General features: G+C 49.0%; 1 protein-coding gene across 1 annotated transcript in view; it reads right to left on the minus strand.

The window, feature by feature from the left end:
* Positions 1-26,813, minus strand: part of ADAMTS16 (ADAM metallopeptidase with thrombospondin type 1 motif 16) — a 547,822-nt gene that overhangs the window by 125,504 nt on the left and 395,505 nt on the right. Inside the window, exons 14-15 of the mRNA XM_075314921.1 lie at positions 26,386-26,516; positions 6,751-6,874 (exon numbers count right to left, since the gene is read on the minus strand). Coding sequence (XP_075171036.1) covers positions 6,751-6,874; positions 26,386-26,516 — 255 coding nt within the window. The remainder of the gene's footprint in view (positions 1-6,750; positions 6,875-26,385; positions 26,517-26,813) is intronic.

Consider the following 26,813-nt stretch of genomic DNA (forward strand, 5'->3'; position numbering starts at 1 on the left):
GAACATCTCCTCCGCATACCATCCCGAGACCAATGGACTAGTGGAGAGGACTAATCAGACCTTGGTAACTTACCTCCGCCATTTTATATCCGCGCACCACGACAACTGGGCTAACCTCCTTCCTTGGGCCGAATTTGCCATTAACAATTCGGTCCATGAATCCTCTGGCCAGACTCCGTTCCTACTCAATAACGGACAACATCCCAGAATCCCGGTTCCGATGCCCATTACGTCACCCGATACTAGAGTGGAGGATTGGGCGACCAAGGCCCGGGAGATCTGGGATGACACCCAAGAGGCTCTGAAAAGGGCCAAAGACCGGATGGTGACAACGGCTGATGTTCGCCGCCGCCCTGCACCATCCTTCGCCCCTGGTGACCTAGTATGGCTGTCCTCTAAGAATGTTAACCTACGGGTACAGGCAGCCAAATTCGCCCCTAGGTATCTGGGTCCGTTTAAAGTACTACAGCAGGTAAACCCAGTGGCATATCGACTCCAGCTCCCTCCACGCTGGGCTATAGCCAACACCTTTCACGTGTCCCTCCTGAAACCCGTACGACTTAATAAATTCTCGGGGTCCCTGCCGGCTCAAACCGACTCCCCGTCCGACGACCCTGAGGTGGCAAAACTTGTGGAAACAAAAGTCATACAGGGCAAGAGGTACTACCTCGTGGAGTGGGCCGGCCGTGGTCCGGAGCAAAGATCCTGGAAGTTGGAGGATCATATCCGCGCCCCGGGTTTGATAGCGGCCTTCGAGCACGGACAGGGGGGGGGGGGCCTAGACGGGGGGGTAATGTTACATCTCGTGGCTCTCCTGAGGCAAGGACTGAGGCAGTCTCCCATTCCTTGCCTGCCATGAGCATTCCTGCTCAGCAGCGCCGAAGGTCTGCCAGACTGCGCAGTGTGCAGGAGATGCCTTCTCAGAGAGGCAGCAGAAGGGTGACACCTAGTGGTTCTCCTGTTACAAGGAGTGAAGCGGTCTCCCATTCCTGGCCTGCCGCAGACTCTCCTGCTCAGCGGCCCCGAAGGTCTGCGAGGCTGCGCAATGTGCAGAGGTTTACTGCTCAGGGAAGCAGTGAGATTCCCGTTATCTCTGCACATTGTGAGACCGAGGATCCCGCCTCTATTTCCCAGAGGCAGGAGGGTGAGCATGTGCAATGCGTGGTGGGTCCTGATTCGCTCACTGACGTCACACGGCTTGATGACAAGGCTGGTGACGTGGTGAATCCTGACTGGCCAGGCTGGGACGTCGTGGACCCTGATTGGGTCAAGTCCGTCATCTCCGCCTCGCGCCCGCCCTCGGGTGGAGCTGCACCTCCTTAAAAGCTCCCCCTGCCATCATGGCGGCGCGCGACCGTCCTTCTATGTTTGGATGTCTGGCAGCGTGCTGCCACGCCACTGCTCAGGCATTACTGTCTCTTGTGGGCTTGGCCCTTGCTGCTCCGGCAGTACCTCGTTTGCAGGCCGTGTTCCTGCCTTGCTGCTCCGGCAGTACCCCCGTCAACAGGCCGTGTTCCTGTCCCAGGTGAGCTCCTCAAGTCTCCATTGGACTCACCTGGTTATTGAAAGCACACGTGCGTGGGCACCTCTGTGCTACCCTCGTGCCATATTCTCGTGACTTCCACTGGCACACGTGCGTGGGCACCTCTGTGCTTCCCCGTGCAACAGGTACACCGAGCCGTGAGATCTGTGCCATACAACCCTCAGGGGTTAGGGCAGATCGGTGTACATCGATCGTCTGTGACATTCCAGACGATCGCTAGCAGCAACCCTCTCACTCTTCACCCACCATAGCGGCGGTCCCTTACACCGCACAGTGGACCTTGACCGGCGGAAGCAGTCCATTTCCCATCTTGGCACGCTTCCCCGGGTCCCCCTCGTAACACCGGACGCGCCTCCGCGTCTGCTTCATCTCTTCTCCGGTTACGTCAGAGGACTCTGACGGTGGGTCAATACGCCATCCGTTTCCGCACCTTGGCTTCAGAACTCGGGTGGAATAATGAGGCCCTAACCGCCGCCTTCTGGGAAGGACTCTCGGGTCGAATCAAAGATGAGCTGGCTGGACGTGACGTACCGTCCACCCTGGACGCCCTGATTACCCTAGCGACTCGAGTGGACATACGCTTTCAGGAGCGGTCCAAAGAGGTGTCCCGTGAGAGACGTCCGGTAAGGCATTCCTCTCCTCCACAGAAGCCCGCCGTACTTCAGTCAACGGCCTCTGGTGTCTCCGTCCATGAGCCCATGCAGATCGACCGTGTGCGACAGTCTGAACAACGCCGAGCAGAGCGGCTCGCCAAGGGTCTCTGCTTCTACTGCGGAGAGGGCACACACCTGCTACGCTCCTGTCCAGAGAGGCCGGGAAACTCCAAAGCCTAGGGTTGGTAGGAGAGGCCACCCTAGGTGCTGGGACTCTCTCAGACCCAGTTACATGGACTGTGCAAGTGACAACGGGAGAGACGCGGTTTACGGCGGAGGCGTACCTCGATTCTGGGGCAGCAGGCAATTTCATCCAGCAGGCCACGGTGGACAAATACCAGGTGCCTGTTACTCCACTCGCCAAACCTCTTGTGATTGCCTCTGTGGATGGGAGACCCCTCTCTGACACCATCTCCTGGATCACCAAGCCGCTTGAACTGCGTATCGGTGCTCTGCACACCGAGAACATCGCTCTCTACGTCCTCCCACATATGTCACATCAAATCCTGCTGGGCCTTCCTTGGTTGCGGACACACGAGCCTTCAGTCAGCTGGGGTACTGGCGATATCACTCGATGGGGGTCTTCTTGCCATGAGAACTGTCTGAAGACCATACAACCTATCCGGCGACCTCCGGTTCCCGAGTCCCTACCGGGACTGCCCTCAGCCTATTGGTCCTTCGTGGACGTCTTTGATAAGAAGGAGTCCGAAGTACTTCCGCCACATCGTCCTTACGATTGTGCCATTGACCTGCTTCCGGGAACTACACCACCTCGAGGACGGATATATCCGCTGTCTCCAGCCGAAACAAGGGCCATGTCTACGTACATCACAGAGAGCCTGGCTAAGGGATTCATTCGGAGATCCTCCTCTCCTGCTGGAGCAGGCTTCTTCTTCGTAAAGAAGAAAGAGGGCGACCTACGCCCATGTATAGACTACCGGGGATTGAACCTAATCACTGTAAAAAACAAGTACCCCCTGCCGCTCATCCCCGAATTGTTTGATCGGCTCAGAGGAGCTCGTGTGTTCACCAAGTTGGATCTTCGGGGTGCCTACAACCTGGTCCGTATCCGCTCAGGGGATGAATGGAAGACCGCGTTCAACACTCGCGATGGGCACTATGAATACTGCGTGATGCCCTTCGGCCTGTGTAACGCACCGACAGTCTTCCAAGAATTAGTGAACGATGTGTTCCGGGACCTTCTCTACGTTTGTGTGGTGGTATATCTGGATGACATCCTTGTCTTCTCTCCGGACCTCCAGACCCACCGAGAGAACGTGCAACTGGTTCTACAAAGACTGAGAGAGAATCGTCTGTACGCCAAGTACGAGAAGTGCGTCTTCGAACAGTCTTCTCTCCCCTTCCTGGGTTACCTCATCACCGATACCGGACTGCAGATGGATCCAAAGAAGGTCTCTTCCGTTCTCAACTGGCCTCCTCCTTCTGGACTGAAGGCAATCCAACGCTTTCTGGGATTCGCCAACTATTACTGCCAGTTTATTCCTCACTTCTCGGCTCTGACTGCTCCTCTTTCCGCCTTGACCAAGAAGGGGGCTAATCCAAAGGACTGGTCACCTGCGGCCGACGCCGCGTTTGGCTCTCTAAAGCGAGCCTTTGCCACCTCTCCTGTACTCCACCGTCCAGAGTTAAACCGCCAGTTCACCTTGGAGGTGGATGCCTCCTCCTCGGGAGCCGGAGCAGTGCTCATGCAGAAAACCTCCTCCGGGAGGATGGTGACTTGTGGTTTCTTCTCCAAGAGCTTCTCAGCGCCTGAACGCAACTACACCATCGGTGACAGAGAGCTATTGGCAGTCAAGCTGGCTCTGGAGGAATGGCGCTATCTCCTGGAAGGAGCAGTGTACCCCGTCATTATTTACACGGACCACAAAAACCTGGAATACCTGCGGACGGCTCAGCGACTGAACCCACGGCAAGCCAGGTGGTCCTTGTTCTTTGCCCGGTTCGACTTCCAGCTCCATTTCCGACCCGCGAACAAGAATGTACGCGCTGATGCCTTGTCTAGGTCTTTCATGCCCATGGAGCAGGAGGAAGAGACATCCCAACCCATCATCTGCCCTAGTAAGATCATTCCGGTGGCTCCTCTCACCCTGGCCCAGATACCGCCTGGGAAGACCTATGTCTCTGAGACTGACAGGCAAAAAGTGTTACACTGGGGCCATGCCTCGAAAACAGCCGGTCATGCAGGTCAGAAGAGAACATGGAGTGCGATTGCACGTCATTACTGGTGGCCATCTCTTCGCACGGACGTCGCCTCTTTTGTCTCTGCCTGCTCCTCCTGTGCCAGGAACAAGACTCCCAAACACCTGCCATATGGCCGTCTTCTGCCTCTGCCCATACCCTCAGTTCCCTGGCAACACATAGCGATGGACTTTATTACGGACTTGCCATTGTCCTCCGGACACACAGTCATATGGGTCATGGTGGATCGGTTCTCTAAAATGGCCCATTTCGTTCCTATGGCTGGACTGCCCTCTGCCCAGGAACTCGCGGACGCCTATATACATCACATCTTCCGCTTGCATGGCTTTCCATCACACATAGTGTCCGACAGAGGAACTCAGTTCACCTCCCGCTTCTGGAGGGCTCTCTGTAAACATCTGGGAGTAACTCTGGACTTTTCTTCGGCCTACCATCCTCAGTCGAATGGCCAAGTGGAACGGGTCAATCAGATATTGACCTCTTTCTTACGTCACTACGTCAACGCCCATCATGACGATTAGTCCACGCTTCTTCCTTGGGCTGAATTCTCCCATAATCACCACGTCAGTGAGTCCTCCTCCAGTTCTCCCTTCCATGTCGTCTACGGACTTCAGCCGTCTGTCCCATTACCTGTATCCTCTTCCTCGGACATCCCTGCTGCTGATGCAGTACTCCGTGACTTTACAACCATTTGGGACTCAGTTAAGGCCTCCCTTGCACGTGCATCCCTGCGGATGAAGAGGCACGCGGACAAGAGACGTCTGGATCCTCCGTGTTTCTCTCCGGGAGATCTCGTCTGGCTTGCTTCCAAATACATCCGACTGAAGATACCATCCTACAAGCTGGGACCTCGCTACATCGGACCGTTTAAAATCCTCGGCAAGATCAATGAGGTCTCCTACAAACTACAGCTCCCGGCCACGATGAGGATACCCAACTCCTTCCACGTGTCTCTGCTCAAGCCGGTTGTCCTTGGTCCCTTCTCCGCTGCCGCCAGTCCGGCTCCTCCTCCTATTGCTGAGGACGACATCTATGCGGTAAGGGATATCGTGGCCATGAAGACCGTACGAGGTCGACAGTTCTTCCTGGTGGACTGGGAAGGGTATGGTCCTGAGGATAGGTCCTGGGAGCCCAGGGAGAATGTGGGCACTCCTCTGATCCGTGCCTTCCTGTCCCGGTTGCGGGGAGGGGGGCGTGGGGGGGGGTACTGTCACGCTCCCCGGGTCCTCTGCTCCGCTCCCCGGGTCCTCTGCTCCGCTCCCCGGGTCCTCTTCTCCTCTCCCCGGCTCACCTGCCACGCTCCCCGCTCTCCAGCCTCCAGTGCCCACGCTTCCCAAGCCTCCGGGTTCCCGCTCCCGGCGCCCGTCGGCTTCCCAGTCCCTGGCCGGCTCTGCTGCGTCCTCCTCTCAGCTTCCTGCCCTGGCTTCTGGCACCCGGGCCGCGCGCATGCGCATTAGGGCGCGCGCGCGGTCACTGACCCTTTCTTAAAGGGCCAGTGTCCACTGACAGGAAATGATGCATACAGGTACAGGGTATAAAGGGGGTTAATGTCCAAGGGAGCGGGGCCTGTTCTTCGTGTTTTCCCAAGCTAGGAGTCAGGTCTCCTTGTGTTCTGTGAGATACTTACCTCTCTGTCTTCTAGAGCCGATCCTGCATCGCCATCCGGTCCTGCTGTATCTCGAACCCCGAACGCTGCCCATCTGCCATCCTGACAGTCCGTACCATCTCGGTTCCCTGCGGTGACCCGTCATCTCGCTCCAACGGTTCCGGACCCCGCCAGACATCATCACGGCTTCCGAACCTGAGCTCCGTCACCCGGACCACCATCAGTGACCTCGTGGTCCCAGGGACTTCTCCATTGTGTTCCAGTGCACGGACTGTCCTGCTACCTAAAGTGCTCCGGCTACCGGACTCCTTTCCCTCATCGGAGAGTTCGGCCCAGTGGATCCACCTCCCGGGTCTGCCCGTCCAACTGGCCCTAACACATACAGTGGTTTTACCCAATATTTATTGATTACAATCAACTTCTTTTGTGAGGAAAATCCTTTAAAAGAAAATCTCCAATTCACAGCTGAAAATAATGTTTGGCCTATGTTATATTTATAATTTTTGTGCAGAAGCAAAAACGGTCAGACACGTCCATTACACAGTACACAGCAGGAACACTTAAGATTATCTCAGCCCAGGAAAAAAATGTAAACACATCAAATTGTGGAAATTATTATTATTCCAAGATCTATTGATTAAAATCAACCTTAAAATTGACTTTGTTTGTAAGTACAGTTATCACTCATATACTTTTCAAGCTTATTTCCTGTATGACATGTTGCTTACGATTAGAGTAGTGCTGTTTTGTATACTGGCTTCTGTAGATCTTGCAGGATGAGTTATCTCCTTTGCAGATGCCACATGAATCGTGAGTAGCATTAGATCCAAGTATCAGGTCACAGCCAACTGCCTATCAAAGAGAAGCTGAGTTAGTCTCTTTCTCCCCATCTACTTGATGGAAGTCTAAGTATTTCAAGAGAATAGAAAATTCCAATCTTTCAATTTCAAACACTTAAACAAATTCAGTTATCTTTATACATAGGAATTCATTATAATCTGTACTAATCATGATTGATTATTTTTAATATACTTTTTAAATATACAAATTTGTAAAGTATGGTTTTTGAATTTTCAAATGATGGCAAAATAAAAATATTCTTAAAAGTATCTATAACATAATGGCAGCTTTGACCATTGGAGGTCCTTCAGTAGGTTACGGCACTGAAACAATAGCAGAGTGGCTGAATAAGATAGCCTATATTCCAACAGCATCTTTTTCATCTGGGTTTTGCCTGAAAGCCTCCTGACAAAATGTTAAAGGTAAGATGTCACGGTTTTATATAATCCAAACACTGATTACCTGTAAGATAACATGCAATTATAATGTTATCTTGCTTTAAATAAAGACGTCTTTCAGTTTTTATAATCCTGGAAAGCTGGCAATGGGAGCTGCCATTTTACATTCCAAGTTCTAGCACGACAGTTCAGTCTTGAAACACAGCACCTCATGGACATAGGCGATAGTGGTCGGAATCCGACCCTATTAGTTCTATTACAACTGTCACTGCTGTGAAATGGTCACGCCTATGTGGGCTGCCAATTCACAGCCGTGGGTGTGTTCAGCAACAATTTTTTCATAGGCCACGCTTTGGGCTGTATTTTTCTCCTACAGCCAGGATCTGAAAGCGCAAGCAGTACCTACTGCTTCCGTCAAAACAGATCCTAGATTGCTGGATAAAAAAGTGGGAGAACAGTGCCGTATAAAAATAGGAGGAGCGTCGTGGAGCGGTGGAGAATCGGCGTGGAGCGGTGGAGGTGCTGCACTTTCCCCCTGTCACCTGCATGGGATGGGCGAGTACCAGTATGCTACTCCTTCCCCGCCACCGCCGCCGCTCCCCAGCCCCTACCACTCCACCCCCGCCACCACCAATTCCCCCGCTGCCACCACTTCCCCACTTGTGTGTGCTCACCTCCAGCCTCTTCTCCTAGCAGCTCAGTGGGGCAGCGCAGTATACCATGGGTGAGAACCGGTATGGTGTCCCCCCGCCGCCGCTGCTCCCCAGCCCCCACTGCTTCGCCCCCCGCTACCACCAACCGTCCTGCTGCTGCCACTCCCCCATTTGTGTGTGCTCACCTCCAGTCTCTTCTCCTAGCAGCTCAGTGGGACAGCGCGGTATAATAATAATAATAATTTTATTCATTTATATAGCGCTATTAATTCCACAGCACTTTACATACATAGGCAACACTGTCCCCATTGGGGCTCACAATCTAAAGTCCCTATCTGTATGTCCTTGGAGTGTGGGAGGAAACCGGAGAACCCAGAGGAAACCCACGCAAACACGGGGAGAACATACAAACTCCTTGCAGATGGTGTCCTTGGTTGGATTTGACAGTATATCTCCATGTGTATGTGTCAGCCTGCAGAGCGTTGCTCCTCCTGACTAGAGATGAGCGAACCGGTCCCGGTTCGGCTCGAGGCGGTTCGCCGAACGGGGGGTCTGGCTCGAGTTCGGCTCGTCGAACGTTCGACGAACCGAACTCGAGCCCATAGGAAACAATGGCAGGCAATCACAAACACAGTAAAACACCTAGAAAACACCCTGAAAGGTGTCCAAAAGGTGACAAACAACTCACAACATAACACAAACACATGGGAAAGTGACAAGGACATATACTCATGTGAAAACAAAACAGCTGGACAAGGAAAAAGAGGGAGACACACAGATATATGAGTATATGCAAAGAAACATCGATTCCATTATTGTGCAACTTGAGCCCTGCTCATTTTAGGCTTCCAATCTGGATAAATTGCCTGAGCTCGCCACGTACGCCTTGAGGATCTTGTCGTGTCCTGCAGCCAGCGTTCTCTCGGAACCTGTCTTCAGTGCTGCTGGGGGTCTGCTGGCAGATAAGCACACGTGTCTGTCCACTGACAATGTGGACCTGGCTCTCAGAGGACTTTTCTTCCCCTGGGTCAGCCAGGGGAGGCGAAAGGCACGCGTATTTTTGAGAGTGCTTCATGCAAAGCATCTTTTTCTTTGTCAAAAGGGGGGCTCAACCGATGCCAGTCAAGTGGGGTGTGTGTGGCCCAGTTAGTGGCAACGAGGGAGACTGTGGTTGGAGTCCCCTCGCTGTGTCTCTAAAAGAACCAAGATGAACAAGTCATGGCTCTCAGAGGACTTTTCTTCCCCTGGGTCAGCCAGGGGACGGGAAAGGCACGCGTATTTTTGAGAGTGCTTCATGCAAAGCATCTTTTTCTTTTTCAAAAGGGGGCTCAACCGATGCCAGTCAAGTGGGGTGTGTGTGGCCCAGTTAGTGGCAACGAGGGAGACTGTGGTTGGAGTCCCCTCGCTGTGTCTCTAAAAGAACCAAGATGAACAAGTCATGGCTCTCAGAGGACTTTTCTTCCCCTGGGTCAGCCAGGGGACGGGAAAGGCACGCGTATTTTTGAGAGTGCTTCATGCAAAGCATCTTTTTCTTTTTCAAAAGGGGGCTCAACCGATGCCAGTCAAGTGGGGTGTGTGTGGCCCAGTTAGTGGCAACGAGGGAGACTGTGGTTGGAGTCCCCTCGCTGTGTCTCTAAAAGAACCAAGATGAACAAGTCATGGCTCTCAGAGGACTTTTCTTCCCCTGGGTCAGCCAGGGGACGGGAAAGGCACGCGTATTTTTGAGAGTGCTTCATGCAAAGCATCTTTTTCTTTGTCAAAAGGGGGGGTCAACCGATGCCAGTCAAGTGGGGTGTGTGTGGCCCAGTTAGTGGCAACGAGGGAGACTGTGGTTGGAGTCCCCTCGCTGTGTCTCTAAAAGAACCAAGATGAACAAGTCATGGCTCTCAGAGGACTTTTCTTCCCCTGGGTCAGCCAGGGGACGGGAAAGGCACGCGTATTTTTGAGAGTGCTTCATGCAAAGCATCTTTTTCTTTGTCAAAAGGGGGGGTCAACCGATGCCAGTCAAGTGGGGTGTGTGTGGCCCAGTTAGTGGCAACGAGGGAGACTGTGGTTGGAGTCCCCTCGCTGTGTCTCTAAAAGAACCAAGATGAACAAGTCATGGCTCTCAGAGGACTTTTCTTCCCCTGGGTCAGCCAGGGGACGGGAAAGGCACGCGTATTTTTGAGAGTGCTTCATGCAAAGCATCTTTTTCTTTTTCAAAAGGGGGCTCAACCGATGCCAGTAAAGTGGGGTGTGTGTGGCCCAGTTAGTGGCAACGAGGGAGACTGTGGTTGGAGTCCCCTCGCTGTGTCTCTAAAAGAACCAAGATGAACAAGTCATGGCTCTCAGAGGACTTTTCTTCCCCTGGGTCAGCCAGGGGACGGGAAAGGCACGCGTATTTTTGAGAGTGCTTCATGCAAAGCATCTTTTTCTTTTTCAAAAGGGGGCTCAACCGATGCCAGTCAAGTGGGGTGTGTGTGGCCCAGTTAGTGGCAACGAGGGAGACTGTGGTTGGAGTCCCCTCGCTGTGTTTTACATGCTTTTAGAAGGGCATGAAATGGCTTGGAGGTTGACTTTCATCATATGCAAACTGTTGGCTACCAAAATGCTGCCTTTCCAACAACTGTGGTTATAGGCAATGAGGAACATACTGATGAAGATGAGACGCAGATACCCGATTGGGATGACAACTTAAATATTCGGTCAGGGCAAGAAGAAACTCGGTCTGAGGGGTAGGGGAGTGCAAACACAACAATTGATGATTAAGTTCTAGATCACACCTACTGTCAACCCACAGTCAGACACTCGAGGAGGTCAACAGAGGCGGTGGAGGAGGATGCAACCGACGTCGAAGTAACCTGGCGCCTTCCTGGACACAGTCGGAGCACTGGTAGCACGTCTACAACTGCATCCTCAGCCACCACTCTGCCTCTGAGCATTATTCGGGGTGGATCAACAGGTCGCATGGCCTCTAAGCCTTGCCTAGCCAGGTCCTTTTTTGACATAGAAAAAGATCGCCCAAATTATGTGATCTGTAAAATTTGTCATGGTTCTCTTAGTAGAGGTCAAAACCTCAGCAGTTTGACAACTTCTTCCATGAATCGTCACATGAATAAATATCATATGGCCCGATGGGAAGCTCACCGTGCTGCAATGCGGCCTAGCGGAGCGAACCATCCACCGCCTGCCCCTTCCAGTGCATCCGCGCGCTCGTCATCTTCTAGGACTGTGGGGACAGCTGTCACACCTGTTTTTCCACCCACAACTTCCACCACTGTAACCGCAACAGGCAGTTTGCTTGGTAGGTCGTCAGTTGGTTTGGAAGGGGAAACAAGTGAGTGTGTACAGCTCTCTCAGACATCGATAGCACCAACTTTGGATGAAGGCAACATCATGTCTCCGCCTGCACTTTCCTCACAAAGCTGCATTTTTCCAGGGACACCCGACTCAACACCGTCTACACACAGCAGCCAGATCTCTGTCCCTCAGATGTGGTCAAATAAAAGGCCACTTCCTGCGACCCATGACAAAGCGAAGAGGTTGACTCTATCCCTCTGTAAGCTGTTGACTACAGAAATGCTGCCTTTCCGCCTAGTGGACACACAGGATTTTAGAGACCTTATGTCTGTCGCTGTGCCCCAGTACCAGATGCCTAGTCGCCACTACTTCTCTAAGAAAGGTGTGCCCGCGCTACACCAGCATGTCGCACACAACATCACCGCTTCCTTGAGAAACTCTGTGTGTGAACGGGTGCATTTCACCACCGATACTTGGACCAGTAAGCATGGACAGGGACGTTACATGTCGCTGACTGGCCACTGGGTAACTATGGTGATAGATGGTGAAGGGTCTGCTGCACAAGTCTTGCCGTCCCCACGACTTGTGTGTCAATCCTCTGTCTGTCCAAGTTCCGCCACTGCTTCTGCATCCTCCACCTCATCTGGGTCCTCCACCTCCGCCCCAAGCCTGCCTGGTCAGGCCACCAGCGTTCTCACTGCGCAGAAGGAATCACGCACCCCTCATTACTATGCTGGTAGCAGAGCGCAACGGCATCAGGCGGTCTTTAGCTTGACATGTCTTTGAAATAGGAGTCACACAGCGACTGAGTTGTGGGCAGCTCTGGAGACTGATTTTGATAAATGGTTGTCTCCACTCAACCTGCAGCCTGGTAAGGCCGTGTGCGACAATGCTGCAAACCTGGGTGCGGCCCTTCGCCTGGGCAAGGTGACACACGTGCCTTGTATGGCTCACGTGTTTAACCTTGTTGTCCAGCAATTTTTAACACACTATCCCGGCCTAGATGGCCTTCTGACCAGGGCACGGAAACTGTCTGCAGTGCTCACTTCCGCCGTTCAACCGCCGCACCTGAGCGACTTGCATCGCTCCAGAAGTCTTTCGGCCTGCCGGTTCATCGCCTGAAATGCGATGTGGCGACACGCTGGAATTCAACTCTCCACATGTTACAGCGACTGTGGCAGCACCGGCGAGCCCTGGTGCAATACGTCATGATGTATAGCCTGGGCCAACGAGATGCAGAAGTGGGGCAGATCACCCTGATGGAGTGATCTCAGATCAAGGACCTATGCACCCTTCTGCACAGTTTCGACATGGCGACGAATATGTTTAGCGCTGACAATGCCATTATCAGCATGACGATTACAGTCATTTACATGCTGGAGCACACGCTAAACACTATTCGTAGTCAGGGGGTGGGACAACAGGAAGGGGAGGAACTACAGGAGGATTCATATGCGCAAGACACAACAACATCACCAAGGTCCAGACGTTCATCATCACCAACGCGGCAGGCATGGGACCATGGGGGACAGGGATCAACAAGGGCGCATGGTAGCAGGTGAGATGTTGAGGAAGGTGCAGGAGGACATGAAGATATGGAGGACGAACTGTCCATGGACATGGAAGACTCAGCAGATGAGGGGGACCTTGGTCAAATTTCAGTTGAAAGAGGTTGGGGGGAGATGACAGAGGAAGAAAGAACGGTTAGCACCTCTATGCCACAAACACAGCGTGGACTTGGTGCGCATGGCTGCGCAAGACACATGAGTGCCTTCTTGTTGCACTACCTCCAACATGACCCTCGTATTGTCAAAATTAGAAGTGATGATGACTACTGGCTTGCCACACTATTAGATCCCCGGGACAAGTCCAAATTTTGTGACATAATTCCACCCATAGAAAGGGACGCACGTATGCAGGAGTATCAGCAGAAGCTGTTACTCGATCTTAGCTCGGCTTTTCCACCAAACAACCGTGCAGGTGAAGGGAGTGATTCTCCCAGTTGTAACTTGACAAACATGGGACGGCCTCGTCATCTTCAACAGTCTACCCGTACCAGTAGGACCGTATCTGGTGCTGGTAACAGCAATTTTATGGAATCTTTTCATAATTTTTTTAGACCCTCCTTTGCAAGGCCACCAGAGACAACAAGTCTGACACATAGTCAACGGATGGAGAGGATGATACAGGAGTATCTCCAAATGAACATCGATGCAATGACTTTGCAAATGGAGCCTTGCTCCTTTTGTGCTTCAAATCTAGAAAAATGTCAAGAGCTCTCCAGTTACGCCTCGAAGATTTTGTCGTGTCCAGCTGCCAGCGTTGTCTCTGAACGTGTCTTCAGTGCTGCTGGGTGTGTGCTGACAGATAAGCGCACGCGTCTGTCCAGTGACAATGTGGACAGACTGACGTTCATCAAAATGAACAAGTCATGGATCCAGAAGGAATTTACTACCCCTGTGTCATCCTGGGGAGAGTAAATGCTTGTGGATTTGGAATGTGCTTGATGCAAATCAAAACATCCTGTTTGCAACTAGGGCACAAGTGCTGCCACTGATAAGGTGTCTGTGTGGGGCCCAATTTTTGGAAAAAAAGGGAGACTCCGCTTGGAGTAACCCTTGCTTGCTGTGTTTTTTAAAAATGATACAAGATGAACAGATCTGAAGGCAAGATGAAGCCAACATCATGTCTCCGCCTGCACTTTTCTCACAAACCTGCATTTTTCCAGGGACACCCTACTCAACACCGTCTACAGACAGCAGCCAGATCTCTGTCCCTCAGATGTGGTCAAATAAAAGGCCACTTACTGCGACCCATGACAAAGCTAAGTGGTTGACTCTATCCCTCTGTAAGCTGTTGGCTACCGAAATGCTGCCTTTACGCGTAGTGGACACACAGGATTTTACAGACCTTATGTCTGTCGCTGTGCCCCAGTACCAGATGCCCAATCACCACTGCTTCTCCAAGAAAAGCATGCCCGCGCTACACCGGCATGTCGCACACAACATCACCACTTCCTTGAGAAAATCTGTGTGCGACAGGGTGCATTTCAACACAGATACTTTGACCAGTAAGCATAGACAGGGTCATTACATGTCACTGACTGGGCACTGGCAAACTATGGTGAGAGATGGAGAAGGGTCTGCTGTACAAGTCTTGCCGTCCCCACGAGTTGTTTCAATCCTTGTTCTGTATGTAGAAGTTAATACACTGCTTCTGCCTCTTCAACCTCGTGTGGGTCCTCTACCTTTGCGCAAACCCTGTGTGGTCAGGCCACCCTTCCTTGCAACTGCGCACAAGGACTACCACACACCTCCTTACTATGCTGGCAGCAGAGCTCAATGCCATCAGGCGGTCAAAGTTTTACTTTGAAATGTATGGGAAATGTGAGTCACACCGCTATTACAGAGAATAGTAGTCAGGCAGGGTCAAAACATTAATTGAGGAACAGGAACAGAATGGGACGGCCAGGACTTAATCAGAAAACAAGCAGAGGTGAAATGCGTATCGGCCAACAAGGTACATAAACAGCAAGCAGGAAAAGTAGTCAGGTAACAAGCACACAAAATCATAAAACTGAACTGGGGGTAAAATTAACCAGAGGTTCATAGCTATGTCTGGCAGTGGTCTGCAGACAGGATGGGCATAAAAAAGGGTGTGGTGTCTTCCCATTGGTTGTAGCTGAATGATGGTATTTCATCTGTGAGATACCCACCAGCTACATTCAGCCAGAGATTCTGCATCTGTCAAGGTAATGCAGCCCAGTGGGTGAGCATAACCTGCGTCCACCTGCGCCGCTGGCATCGACTACTCTCCCATCATCAGCACTATTCATGAAAGGAACACGTTGTCACCTGGCGACCGGAGTACAAATTGATGGAGCGGACTCCGTTGGTGACTTAACAGCCGTGTGCGGCAATGATGCAAACCTGGCTGCGGGCCATCCTCAGGGCAATGTGACACACGTGCCTTTTATGGCTCACGTGTTGATCCGAATTCTCCAGCAATTTTTAAAACACCATCACGGCCTACATGGCCTTGTGCAGCGGGCACGCTCGCTATGTGCTCACTTCCATCGTGCGCACACAGCAGCTCAACAACTTTCATCACTCCGGAAGTCTTAGGGTCTGGCAGTTAAACGCCGGAAATGCGATGTTCCGACACGCAGGAATTGGAATCTGCACATGTTGCAGCGTGTGTGGCAGCACCGCAGAGCCCTGCTGAAATACGGTAAGACATATAGCCTGGGATAAGTTGATCCAGAGGTGGTGCAGATCACGCTGCTGGAGTGGTGTCAGATCAAGGACCTATGCACCCTGCTACACAGTTTTGAAATGTCGACGAAGATGTTTAGCACTGGCAATGTCATTCTCAGCGTGACAATTCTGGTCATCTACATGATGGAGCACACTGTAATTATTATTCGGAGTCAGGTGTTGGGACAAGAGGAAGGGGAGGAAGTACAGGAGGAGTCATATGCGGAAGGGATAACAAGATCTACGAGGTCCAGATGGTCAGCGGCACCTATGCGGCAGTCATGGTGAGGGAGAGGGATTAACAAGGGCGCATAGTATCAGCAAAAAGTGTTGATGAAAGTGCAGGAGCCCATGAAGAAATGGAGGACGAACTGGCGATGGGCATGGAAGACTCAGCAGATGAGTGAGAGCTTGCTCACATTTCGGTTGTGCGAGGTTGTGGGTAGAGGGCAGAGGAAGGATGCACGATTCTCACCTCTCTGCCACCAACACACCAAGGACTTGGTCCTCCTGGATGCACAAGACACATGAGCGCCTTCTTGCTGCACTACCTACATGACCCTCGGATTGTATGAATTTGAAGTAATCCTGAATACTGGGTTGCCACACTGTTAGATCCCCGGTACAAGACAAAATTTGGCGAACTAATTCCTGCCATAGAAATAGACGCACGTATACAGGAGTATCTGCAGAATGTGGTACGCAATCTTAGATCTACTTTTCCACTAAACACCAGTGCTGCACAGAGTGAATCTCAACACTTTGTCATGGATAGGAGGAAATGGTCTTTTACTTGTCCACATCGGAGGGACCGAGGGATGGCTGCTGTGCTGAGATGGCGTTGAGTACGGTGTCCCTGCACAGTTGCACTTTTGGTCATATCCCAAAATGAGTTGAAAAAGGACAGATGCTGTTGGAAAGGGGAACAGGTGTGTTGGAAAGGGGAAAAAAATTTTGGTCCGTGGATTTGGTGGTTAAACAACTGTAACATTTGCTGAAGAAACAACATCTGTTACAGTGGGACTGGCAGATTTGGATAAAGTGGTATATAATCTGTGACCGCTATATAACAAAAATTAATAAGAAAAGAAAGAGAAAGGTATATATCACCTTCAGCAGTCAGTGTCCACCGTGCTCCCAGTTGGAAAAGGAGAGGTTGGCAACTTGAAGGTTTGGTGGAGGATACAGAGCTGTGTGGCTATGAAACTAATAGTAGCCTGAACCGAGTTAGACGCCATTCGGATCTGGAGACTGTGAGCCCTGTTAGCGTCACAGGGTCCACATGCCCACCCAGCCCAGGAACTCCCTGTTAACAACACAGGGGCCATTGAGTACGCTGACCGTGTGCGTAGGGGCCACACCTGTGGACAGCAGGCGCATCAGCAGCAGCAGGCCTGTTAATGCCACTGGGCTGCACAAGCAGGACTGTTAGGACAGGAGCTGGTCTTAACCGTTCTGCGTTACCAACTGTGGTGGTGGCCTGCATCCACCACCCTATCCCTGCCTACCTCTGGCCTAAAGCCGCAATGGGTTCAACACATGGAGGTGTGCTCTTTCGGAGCATAATAGAAGACTGCGCACCTCCTTGTTGGCTCCAGCCCCTTTTATAACCTGGGTCCGCCCCAAACCAGGGTGAACCACAATGCACCTCCTGGAGACAAAAGCAGAGTGACACGTCATGAGTGGCATAACTAGCGTCCTATTTGGAAACGCAACTTCAATGATGACCTCATGGCTGCCATGACCCAAACACCTCACCAGTCATCGTCTGACCATCAATAATGCGGTGACAAGTCATAGGTGTGGGCCTCTGCAAGCCATTTGGGAGGACACCTGATGCCCTGTGGTCTATATGGGACCCCCACATCAGGGCCAGGGCCAAAGAGTTCATTACCGGACCTAGTCTCTGATGCAGGAAGTGCCTGAGCATGCTCAGTAGCATGAAATACAGTCTCTGAAAAAAGACTATCAGCTTTAGCATGGTGTCTAGGCACAAAACAGGACTTAGACCCGGCACAGAATGCAAGCACCTGTGCAAAGAGGCTTTTCACACTTAGTGTGGGAGCATGCGCTGTATCCCGAAATGAAGACTTAGCGTCAGGAATGGCACAGTCAGGCTGAGCATACTCACTAGGCGAAACACTGTAATTATGCTGCAGCTGGGGTACATCGGCACACGCATGCGCACTAGCTGCCTCTCCACACTTAGACGTGGAGGGGAAATTTGTCTTGGAGATGCTGTCTATGAACAGAAGGAAAAGCTAAAGGAAGCCTGACTTTCTATCCCTCCGAATTATGAAATGCAGCAATGAATTCCATGAGTTTGCTATAACATTAGCGTAGCTAAATGTGCATGAGGGTGTGATGTAGAGGTGCTAGAAATAGCTTGTCACCAGTGGGGCACTAATGGAATACAACAGCCAGTTCTATGATGCCACAAAATGGCAGTATTTTGTGCTATCATTATAGCTTATTAAAAACAGAGCACGAGGTTGTCATGCAGAGGTGCTGCACATAGATTTGCAGTAGTGTGAATAGACAAAAGTACAATAGCCACGTTTAGGATACAACTAGGTACAGTGAGTGTTTGCTAGTATAATGGCTGAGTTTAAAAAAGTTTGAGTGTGCAATGCAGGCAGACGTGCTGCAAATAACGTTCCAATACTGTGAATTGACAAAAGTACAATAGCCACGTTTAGGATACAACTAGGTACAGTGAGTGTTTGCTAGTATAATGGCTGAGTTTAAAAAAGTTAGAGTGTGCAATGCAGGCAGACGTGCTGCAAATATCGTTCCAATACTGTGAATAGACAAAAGTAAAATAGCCACGTTTAGGATACAACTAGGTACACTGAGTGTTTGCTAGTATAATGGCTGAGTTTAAAAAAGTTAGAGTGTGCAATGCAGGCAGACGTGCTGCAAATAACGTTCCAATACTGTGAATAGACAAAAGTACAATAGCCACGTTTAGGATACAACTAGGTACACTGAGTGTTTGCTACTATAAATGGCTGAGTTTAAAAAAGTTTGAGTGTGCAATGCAGGCAGACGTGCTGCAAATAACGTTCCAATACTGTGAATTGACAAAAGTACAATAGCCACGTTTAGGATACAACTAGGTACACTGAGTGTTTGCTACTATAAATGGCTGAGTTTAAAAAAGTTTGAGTGTGCAATGCAGGCAGACGTGCTGCAAATAACGTTCCAATACTGTGAATTGACAAAAGTACAATAGCCACGTTTAGGATACAACTAGGTACACTGAGTGTTTGCTAGTATAATGGCTGAGTTTAAAAAAGTTAGAGTGTGCAATGCAGGCAGACGTGCTGCAAATATCGTTCCAATACTGTGAATAGACAAAAGTACAATAGCCACGTTTAGGATACAACTAGGTACACTGAGTGTTTGCTACTATAAATGGCTGAGTTTAAAAAAGTTTGAGTGTGCAATGCAGGCAGACGTGCTGCAAATAACGTTCCAATACTGTGAATTGACAAAAGTACAATAGCCACGTTTAGGATACAACTAGGTACACTGAGTGTTTGCTAGTATAATGGCTGAGTTTAAAAAAGTTAGAGTGTGCAATGCAGGCAGACGTGCTGCAAATAACGTTCCAATACTGTGAATAGACAAAAGTACAATAGCCACGTTTAGGATACAACTAGGTACACTGAGTGTTTGCTACTATAAATGGCTGAGTTTAAAAAAGTTTGAGTGTGCAATGCAGGCAGACGTGCTGCAAATAACGTTCCAATACTGTGAATTGACAAAAGTACAATAGCCACGTTTAGGATACAACTAGGTACAGTGAGTGTTTGCTAGTATAATGGCTGAGTTTAAAAAAGTTAGAGTGTGCAATGCAGGCAGACGTGCTGCAAATATCGTTCCAATACTGTGAATAGACAAAAGTAAAATAGCCACGTTTAGGATACAACTAGGTACACTGAGTGTTTGCTAGTATAATGGCTGAGTTTAAAAAAGTTAGAGTGTGCAATGCAGGCAGACGTGCTGCAAATAACGTTCCAATACTGTGAATTGACAAAAGTACAATAGCCACGTTTAGGATACAACTAGGTACACTGAGTGTTTGCTACTATAAATGGCTGAGTTTAAAAAAGTTTGAGTGTGCAATGCAGGCAGACGTGCTGCAAATAACGTTCCAATACTGTGAATTGACAAAAGTACAATAGCCACGTTTAGGATACAACTAGGTACACTGAGTGTTTGCTAGTATAATGGCTGAGTTTAAAAAAGTTAGAGTGTGCAATGCAGGCAGACGTGCTGCAAATATCGTTCCAATACTGTGAATAGACAAAAGTACAATAGCCACGTTTAGGATACAACTAGGTACACTGAGTGTTTGCTACTATAAATGGCTGAGTTTAAAAAAGTTAGAGTGTGCAATGCAGGCAGACGTGCTGCAAATATCGTTCCAATACTGTGAATAGACAAAAGTACAATAGCCACGTTTAGGATACAACTAGGTACACTGAGTGTTTGCTAGTATAATGGCTTAGTAACAATGAGTTGTAGTGTGCAATGCAGGCAGACGTGCTCTGCAAATGTCTTTGCACTAGTGGGACTATAGCAAAGTCCAATAGCCACGTTTAGGATGCCACTAGGTACACTGAGTGTTTGCTAGTAAAATTGCTTAGTTTAAAAAAGTTGGAGTGTGCAATGCAGGCAGATGTGCTCTGCTAATATCTTTGCACTAGTGGGACTATAGCAAAGTCCAATAGCCACGTATAGGATGCCACTAGGTACACTGAGTGTTTGCTAGTATAATGGCTTAGTTAAAATGAGTTTGAGTGTGCAATGCAGGCAGACGCGCTATGCAAATGTCTTTGCACTAGTGGGACTATAGCAAAGTCCAATAGCCACGTATAGGATGCCACTAGGTACACTGAGTGTTTGCTAGTATAATGGCTTGGTTTTAATGAGTTGGAGTGTGCAATGCAGGCAGACGCGCTCTGCAAATGTCTTTGCACTAGTGGGACTATAGCAAAGTCCAATAGCCACGTATAGGATGCCACTAGGTACACTGAGTGTTTGCTAGTATAATGGCTTGGTTAGAATGAGTTGTAGTGTGCAATGCAGGCAGATGTGCTCTGCTAATGTCTTTGCACTAGTGGGACTATAGCAAAGTCCAATAGCCACGTATAGGATGCCACTAGGTACACTGAGTGTTTGCTAGTATAATGGCTGAGTTTAAAAAAGTTAGAGTGTGCAATGCAGGCAGACGTGCTGCAAATATCGTTCCAATACTGTGAATAGACAAAAGTACAATAGCCACGTTTAGGATACAACTAGGTACACTGAGTGTTTGCTACTATAAATGGCTGAGTTTAAAAAAGTTTGAGTGTGCAATGCAGGCAGACGTGCTGCAAATAACGTTCCAATACTGTGAATTGACAAAAGTACAATAGCCACGTTTAGGATACAACTAGGTACACTGAGTGTTTGCTAGTATAATGGCTTAGTAACAATGAGTTGTAGTGTGCAATGCAGGCAGACGTGCTCTGCAAATGTCTTTGCACTAGTGGGACTATAGCAAAGTCCAATAGCCACGTTTAGGATGCCACTAGGTACACTGAGTGTTTGCTAGTAAAATTGCTTAGTTTAAAAAAGTTGGAGTGTGCAATGCAGGCAGATGTGCTCTGCTAATATCTTTGCACTAGTGGGACTATAGCAAAGTCCAATAGCCACGTATAGGATGCCACTAGGTACACTGAGTGTTTGCTAGTATAATGGCTTAGTTAAAATGAGTTTGAGTGTGCAATGCAGGCAGACGCGCTATGCAAATGTCTTTGCACTAGTGGGACTATAGCAAAGTCCAATAGCCACGTATAGGATGCCACTAGGTACACTGAGTGTTTGCTAGTATAATGGCTTGGTTTTAATGAGTTGGAGTGTGCAATGCAGGCAGACGCGCTCTGCAAATGTCTTTGCACTAGTGGGACTATAGCAAAGTCCAATAGCCACGTATAGGATGCCACTAGGTACACTGAGTGTTTGCTAGTATAATGGCTTGGTTAGAATGAGTTGTAGTGTGCAATGCAGGCAGATGTGCTCTGCTAATGTCTTTGCACTAGTGGGACTATAGCAAAGTCCAATAGCCACGTATAGGATGCCACTAGGTACACTGAGTGTTTGCTAGTATAATGGCTTAGTTAAAATGAGTTTGAGTGTGCAATGCAGGCAGACGCGCTATGCAAATGTCTTTGCACTAGTGGGACTATAGCAAAGTCCAATAGCCACGTATAGGATGCCACTAGGTACACTGAGTGTTTGCTAGTATAATGGCTTGGTTAGAATGAGTTGTAGTGTGCAATGCAGGCAGATGTGCTCTGCTAATGTCTTTGCACTAGTGGGACTATAGCAAAGTCCAATAGCCACGTATAGGATGCCACTAGGTACACTGAGTGTTTGCTAGTATAATGGCTTAGTTAAAATGAGTTTGAGTGTGCAATGCCGGCAGACGCGCTATGCAAATGTCTTTGCACTAGTGGGACTATAGCAAAGTCCAATAGCCACGTATAGGATGCCACTAGGTACACTGAGTGTTTGCTAGTATAATGGCTTGGTTTTAATGAGTTGGAGTGTGCAATGCAGGCAGACGCGCTCTGCAAATGTCTTTGCACTAGTGGGACTATAGCAAAGTCCAATAGCCACGTATAGGATGCCACTAGGTACACTGAGTGTTTGCTAGTATAATGGCTTGGTTAGAATGAGTTGTAGTGTGCAATGCAGGCAGACGCGCTCTGCAAATGTCTTTGCACTAGTGGGACTATAGCAAAGTCCAATAGCCACGTATAGGATGCCACTAGGTACACTGAGTGTTTGCTAGTATAATGGCTTGGTTAGAATGAGTTGTAGTGTGCAATGCAGGCAGACGCGCTCTGCAAATGTCTTTGCACTAGTGGGACTATAGCAAAGTCCAATAGCCACGTATAGGATGCCACTAGGTACACTGAGTGTTTGCTAGTATAATGGCTTAGTTATCAGTTGGAGTGTGCAGAGGACAAGAGGGTACAGTGGCAGGATTGTGGTGCTCTGGGTAGAGGAATGGAAGCCTGCCTTTCTATTCCCTCCTAATGGTGAAATGCAGGTAGGAAATCCCTGACCTGGGCTACACAGACGCTGTTGCTGTTTGCAGGACCTGTCACCTATGGCTCTCTGACCCTGCCGGTTGGAGCCCTTAAAAGGACTGCTATAAAGTGCTCTCCCTAAGCTGTCTAACGCTGTGTATGCAGCGCATACAGCTGTATCGGCTATAGGACTCAGGAAGACGGAGCTGCGACAGTGATGTCTGACACCAAAGACGCAGAAGGCAGATAATGGCGTCCGTGAAGAAAATGTCCGGTTTTATAATGCAGGGACATGTGACATGCAGATCCTATCACACATGCCGTTGCTTCTCTGGCTCAAAGTCCACTTAGCTGTGTGTGTGTCTGGGATTGGCTGACATGCTGGCCCGCCCCACAAGACGCGCGCGCTTAGGGAAGGAAGACAAGAAAAAAAAAAAAAAAAAATGGCGATCGCCATTATAGAAACAGCAGTGATCTGAAGGCGCTGTTCACGCACACTATACACTGAAATGTGATAATAGTTTGATTCACAGAGTGACTTACACTATTACAGCAGAAACCAAGCTATGATTTAGCTGTTTTTTGGCTGCTAGAACCGTTCTCGAACGTTTCTAGAACTACCGAGCTTTTGCAAAAAGCTCGAGTTCTAGTTCGATCTAGAACATGCCCCAAAATCACTCGAGCCGCGAACTGGAGAACCACGAACCACGAACCGCGCTCAACTCTACTCCTGACACATACACAGGAATAGCCTGCAGAGTGTCGCTCCTCCTGACACATGACACAGGAGGAGCGACGCTCTGCAGGCTATATATCCCTGTGTATTGTCACGCTCCCCGGGTCCTTGGCTTCCCTCCCCGGGTCCTCTGCTCCGCTCCCCGGGTCCTCAGCCCCGCTCCCCGGCTCACCTGCCACGCTCCCCGCTCTCCAGCCTCCGGTCCCCGTCCTTCCCAGGCCCCCTGGTCCCCGATCGCGGCGCCCGACGGCTTCCCAGGCCCTGGCCGGCTCCCCTGCGTCCTCTTCTCAGCCTCCTTCCCTGGCTTCTGGCACCCGGGCTGCGCGCATGCGCATTAGGGCGCGCGCGCGGTCACTGACCCTTTCTTAAAGGGCCAGCGTCCATTAACAGGTAATGAGGCTAATCAGGTACAGGGTATAAAGGGGTGTATTGTCCAAGGGGGCGGGGCCTGATCTTCGTGTTCCCTAAGCTAGGAGTCAGGTCTCCTGGTGTTTCAGTGCATGTACTCACCTATCTCTCTTTGTAGAGCCGTGCTTGCCTCGCCATCCAGTCTGCCGTATCCTGAACCCCGAACGCTGTCCTTCTGCTATCCTGACAGTCCGCACCATCTCGGATCCCTGCGGTGACCCGTCATCTTGCTCCCAAGGTTCCGGACCCCGCCTGACATCATCTCGGCTTCCGAACCTGAGCTGCGTCACCCGGACCACCACCCATAACTCCGTGGTCCCAGGGACTTCTCCGCTATTCCCGTGTGCAAGGACTGTTCTGCTGTTTCTAGTGTTCCAGCTGCCGGACTCTTTCCTACCATCTAGGAGTTCGGTCCAGTGGATCCACCTCCTGGGTCTGCCCGACCGCCCGGCCCTGACATGTATATGTCAGGAAGAGCGACGCTCTGCAGGCTATATATTCCTGTGTATGTCAGGAGGAGCGACGCTCTGAAGGCTATATATCCCCCTGTGTATGTGTCAGGAGAAGTGACACACTGCAGGCTAAATATCCCTGTGTATGTGTTAGGAGGAGCGATGCTCTGCAGGCTATATATCCCTGTGTATGTGTCAGGAGAAATGATGCTCTGCAGGCTATTTATCCCTGTGTATGTCAGGAGTAGCGATGCTCTGCGGTATACAGCGGGGAGTGCAGTATACATTGAAGCACTATGCAGCTGTCCTTGGTGACACTTTAGACATTAGGATCACTTTGCAGTCACCAACAAAATGGCTCTGCACTGTGTCCCTACATTTCATCTTCTCTTATCCTATTGCAAACACACAGATTGGGAGGGGGAGGTGACATCACATACAGGAGAGCAGATTGTGCCAATTTTACTGCAGCTGTAATGTGAGCTAGTTCTACAGTAGCTCTGCAGCAGAATTTCAGGAGCTGCTCCCCCTAGTGTTTAAGTGTGGAAAATATCAAACTTTTAATTTTTTTGTTTTAATATTTTGCTCAATTAAAAACAAATAATATTTAAACAAATCATTAAAACATTAATACTTTACATTTTTTCAGTTGTTGCATTTTTTTTTATGACACCTTCCTTTTAAAAGTAATAAACATACACATGGCAATGTTGAAACAACTTGCAGTGCACATCTTCCAACTTTTGTAACTTCTTTTAACCACTTCAGCCTTTGAAAGTCACGTCCCACATTAACGACATTTTTTATTTTCTAAATATTGGAAAAAGTTCGGAATTCAAATATAATGGGGCCTCTTTTTTCTGTTTGCAAGTCTGATGAAACAGATAATCTCTTTTGCACATGAAGTCCATTTGTCTGCTCTTAAAATGGACAGAGAAACAATGTCTGAATAACCATTTGACAAGAGCCCAACATTTAATGATTATAATCAAATAGTAGGTGTGTAATTAAAAAATACAAGTAATAATGGCTTAATATAAAAAAAAGTATCATAAAATGCAGATTTATTTTCCTCTCTTGCAGGGCAAAGACAATCTGTTTTAGTGTCAAAGGCAGGATTTCCAGAATACATTCTATTAGGTGTGCCAATCTTTACACGGCTCCTCCCAATTGCCCTGGAACAGTGGTGATTTGTTAAAAAAATCACAATTGTCATCAAGCCCAAGGTTAGTAATGGGTATAGGCAGTGGTCTATGACACTCCCCAAATCCTAATTGTGTAAGTAAAAAGAAATAAACACAAAACACAGAGGAAAATCCATTATTAAAAAAACAAAGAAACAAACAAACAAACAAACAAAAACAAAACACTCTCCTATTTATTAACTTAACAGATTCCTGCAGGTCCACGTAATCCATACCACAACCTTCCACGACGATCCCGACTCTGTGATATTTTGACAGATCTCAACTGTCATTAACCCCTTATATTACCCTGATTGCCACTGCTCCAGGGAAATTGGGATTAGCCGTGCAAGCACCAGGGGAGGCTGCGGGAGGTTATTTTTAGGCTAGAGAGGGTGCAATAACCATGGACCTTCGCAGCCTGAGAATACCAGCTCCCAGCTGTCTGCTTTTTCTTGGCTGAGTATCAAAATTGGGGGGTGCATACACCATTTATTTTAGATTATTTATTTAAATAATATAAAGAGCCACATGGGGTTCTATGTATTTTGACACACAGCCAAAATAATGCACAAGGCTGGGTGCTGCAGCCTCCAGCCATCTGCTTTATCTGCACTGGGCATCAAAATACAGGGGACCCTACACCATTTTCTCCAATTATTTATTTATTTTTACAGTCCACTTCGGGGAATCAGGCGGCTAGTGTGCGGGCAACCAATCACAATAGCTGGCACAATGATAGTCTCACTGTAACCAATCAGAGAGGATATCACAGAGGGTGGAAGCAGTGAATATTCATAAGGCTTAATGAGCGGATCCGGAGGCAGTGTGACAGCAGCATGGAAACTCAGTAAATATAATTGTACTGCTTTAATCTCCATTTTGCTTCTCCATTTTGCAGCCCTCTAGACTTTGCTAACACCATTTACTATGGGGTTTGGCATCTGGGGTCAAGTTCAGGTCAAGTCCAGTTCCGAACTGGACTATTTTTTTTAAGTCCTGCCCAACCCACCGAAGTCAAACATCTGTGGGTTCGCTCCTTTCTACTCATTTTCCCTTCACTTCTTACCTCACAAATACCATCAATACAGACATTATTACTGTGTTCAGAACATCGTGTTCCATCTTTCACTTTGTTTGATAAGGAGAAAAAGAAATCAAAGCCTTCTGCAATACAGTAGAGTTTACAGTAATCTTGTTCTGCAATAAAAAATACATGAATTATAAGAGCCATCATATATGACTGGGTCTATGGAAACAAACAACAGTATCCCCAGCTTATCAGTATATGTGCATATTTTGTAGTATTCGGTGCAAGGACTGTGGATTGGAAACACTACAAAATGAATAATGGTTATCCAGCATGTGTTGAATCTTCCATAAAATCTATTTTTTATTGGCAAAACAGTAAACAATCCAGAGACATTATAGCTTAAACATTACTTTCAAACATTAATGGTGGTTCTTATTCATAGCCACAAAAGACTATACCTATAA

The sequence above is a fragment of the Anomaloglossus baeobatrachus genome, chromosome 6, assembly GCF_048569485.1.
Source record: "Anomaloglossus baeobatrachus isolate aAnoBae1 chromosome 6, aAnoBae1.hap1, whole genome shotgun sequence".
NCBI lineage: Eukaryota > Metazoa > Chordata > Amphibia > Anura > Aromobatidae > Anomaloglossus > Anomaloglossus baeobatrachus.